Source organism: Charadrius vociferus, unplaced genomic scaffold (genome assembly GCF_000708025.1).
Source record: "Charadrius vociferus isolate BGI_N301 unplaced genomic scaffold, ASM70802v2 scaffold838, whole genome shotgun sequence".
NCBI lineage: Eukaryota > Metazoa > Chordata > Aves > Charadriiformes > Charadriidae > Charadrius > Charadrius vociferus.
Window position 1 is genome coordinate 76,806 of NW_009649487.1, and position 1,913 is coordinate 78,718.

General features: G+C 55.4%; 2 protein-coding genes across 2 annotated transcripts in view; both read right to left on the reverse strand.

The window, feature by feature from the left end:
- Window positions 1-126, reverse strand: part of PINK1 (PTEN induced putative kinase 1) — a 14,693-nt gene extending 14,567 nt beyond the window's left edge. Inside the window, exon 1 of the mRNA XM_009889984.1 lies at window positions 4-126. Coding sequence (XP_009888286.1) covers window positions 4-126 — 123 coding nt within the window. The remainder of the gene's footprint in view (window positions 1-3) is intronic.
- A 927-nt stretch (window positions 127-1,053) lies between these two features.
- CDA (cytidine deaminase) overlaps window positions 1,054-1,913 on the reverse strand; it is a 2,215-nt gene continuing 1,355 nt past the window's right edge. The window contains exon 3 of the mRNA XM_009889985.1: window positions 1,054-1,219. Within this exon, the coding sequence (XP_009888287.1) occupies window positions 1,054-1,219 (166 nt within the window). The remainder of the gene's footprint in view (window positions 1,220-1,913) is intronic.

Consider the following 1,913-nt stretch of genomic DNA (forward strand, 5'->3'; position numbering starts at 1 on the left):
CACCCAGCGCCTGCGTGGTCCTTGTTGCTGGCTGGGGCTAAACCCCGACACCCGCGCAGAGCCCAGCGCACACAGGGCACGGAGCGGGGCACAGCCTGGCACAAAACGGGTCACAGAGCTGGACATGGCTGGGGACAGCCAGGGAGGGCAGAAGGGCGCTGGCCGTGTGGGCAGCACTGCCCTGGCTACGCTTTGGGTCCTGCTGTGTCCCGGTCGTGTCCTGCCCGCACAGCCAGCGTCCCTCCTGCCCTGCCTGGCAGCGGGGCAGCCCCGGGGCCCCGCTTCCCCGTTCCCTGTGATTCATTATTTGCTGCAACTGCAGGAGATAAACCAGGACTGATTTTATTTTGCTTGGGCGTAGGCAGTAATGCCCAACCCAGCGCTGGTTCGGAAGCAGAAAACATTCTTTTTTTCATTACGCATAATTAAATTAATAGTACAATCAGCAAACAGCATTACTGTGGAGACACAAAACTCTCCAGAAGCACCCCAAAACTCCGCTCCCTCTTCGTCCCCACAAATGGAATAAAAAGAAGAAAAACAAGCTGGAGAGCATCGAGCAAAGGACACGCTCAGCGTGATAACCGTCCAGTTCCAGCAAATCGCTAATCTGAATTGGCTGAGGTTGATGGAGCCTTTCCTCTTTGCTTTCGCTTCTCATTTAGAGCTGAAGAACTCAGCGTTTTCCCAAGCAATGATTTTGCATTATTCAGGAGTCGTTGCTGTACCAACAAGCCCGAGCTTGAGCCGTGCATTGAACCCTTTTTCCGCCTGTGATCTCCCCCCTTCGCCTACAGTGATATGTGGACACTTTTTTTTTTTCTAATAACAGGGAATTTCTACAATTTGATTTCGCCATTTCCCTGGGGTGAGGTGGGGCTGGCATCTGCGAATCAGCACTGATCAGAAAACGAGTGAGAGAACGGGTAACTTAACACTATAAACGCATTTCCCATTGCATCGTCCCCAAAAAGCTGCTTACATGCTGGGGAAATTGGGGAAAACCATCCTCCCCGGCTGCTGAAGGGCAAAGGCCGGTGGTGGCCACGCTGCTCACACCTTCTTCAGGTCTTCAGGGCCGAAGGAGAGCGGCGGCAGCTCCTCCAGCCTCTTGACGATATAGGTGCCGTCCGCTTTGGTCAGGTAGACGTCCCAGTCCGTGCCGAACTGGAGGAGAAGAGGGAGGAAAAGTGCCTTGATGCAAAACCTGCGCTTCTTTCTCAAATTATTCAAATAATGCTTTTTTTTGGCCGGGTTTGTGATGAGCATCCCTCTCTTCTGCATGTATTTTGGGGCAGCTTTTCAGCATCATCTGCCCTGGTGGGTATTTTGGACTCAGATCCTCTGTTTTTGCCCCTGATGAATCTGGCCTTCAAGCCGAGCCCCGCGACCCATTAAATATTAACCACCCAAAACCAGGCTGTGGGTGCTGGGGTGCCCACGAGGAGGAGGGAGGCGAGAGCAGGACGGGGCTCTGCAGGGAGCTTGTGGGGGCTTTTTGCAGGAAAACCCCCGTTTTCAGGCTTGGCAGAGCTGGGCAAGGGCTCCGGGGCCAAACTCTACACCCAGTGGCTCCTGGGAGGAATAAAACCCCCCTGGGGAGGACGAGTTAATGAATTACCACCGGGCACCCGCTCCTCCGGACAGGGAGGAATGCCCCTTTCCCAGTGGATAGTCTGATTTGAGGAGACCAGAGCCAGCCCTGGGGATGGGGGCTGCAACCTCCCCCTTTGCACCTCTGGGTGTTTTGGGGGAGATGCCTGAGGTTGGGGATGATACCTGGGGTCAGGGGATGTTGCCTGGGGTTGGGGACGATGCCTGGGGTTGGGACAATGCCTGGGGTCAGGGGATGATGCCTGGGGTCGGGGATGATGCCTGGGGTCAGGGGATGATGCCTGGGGTCGGGGATGATA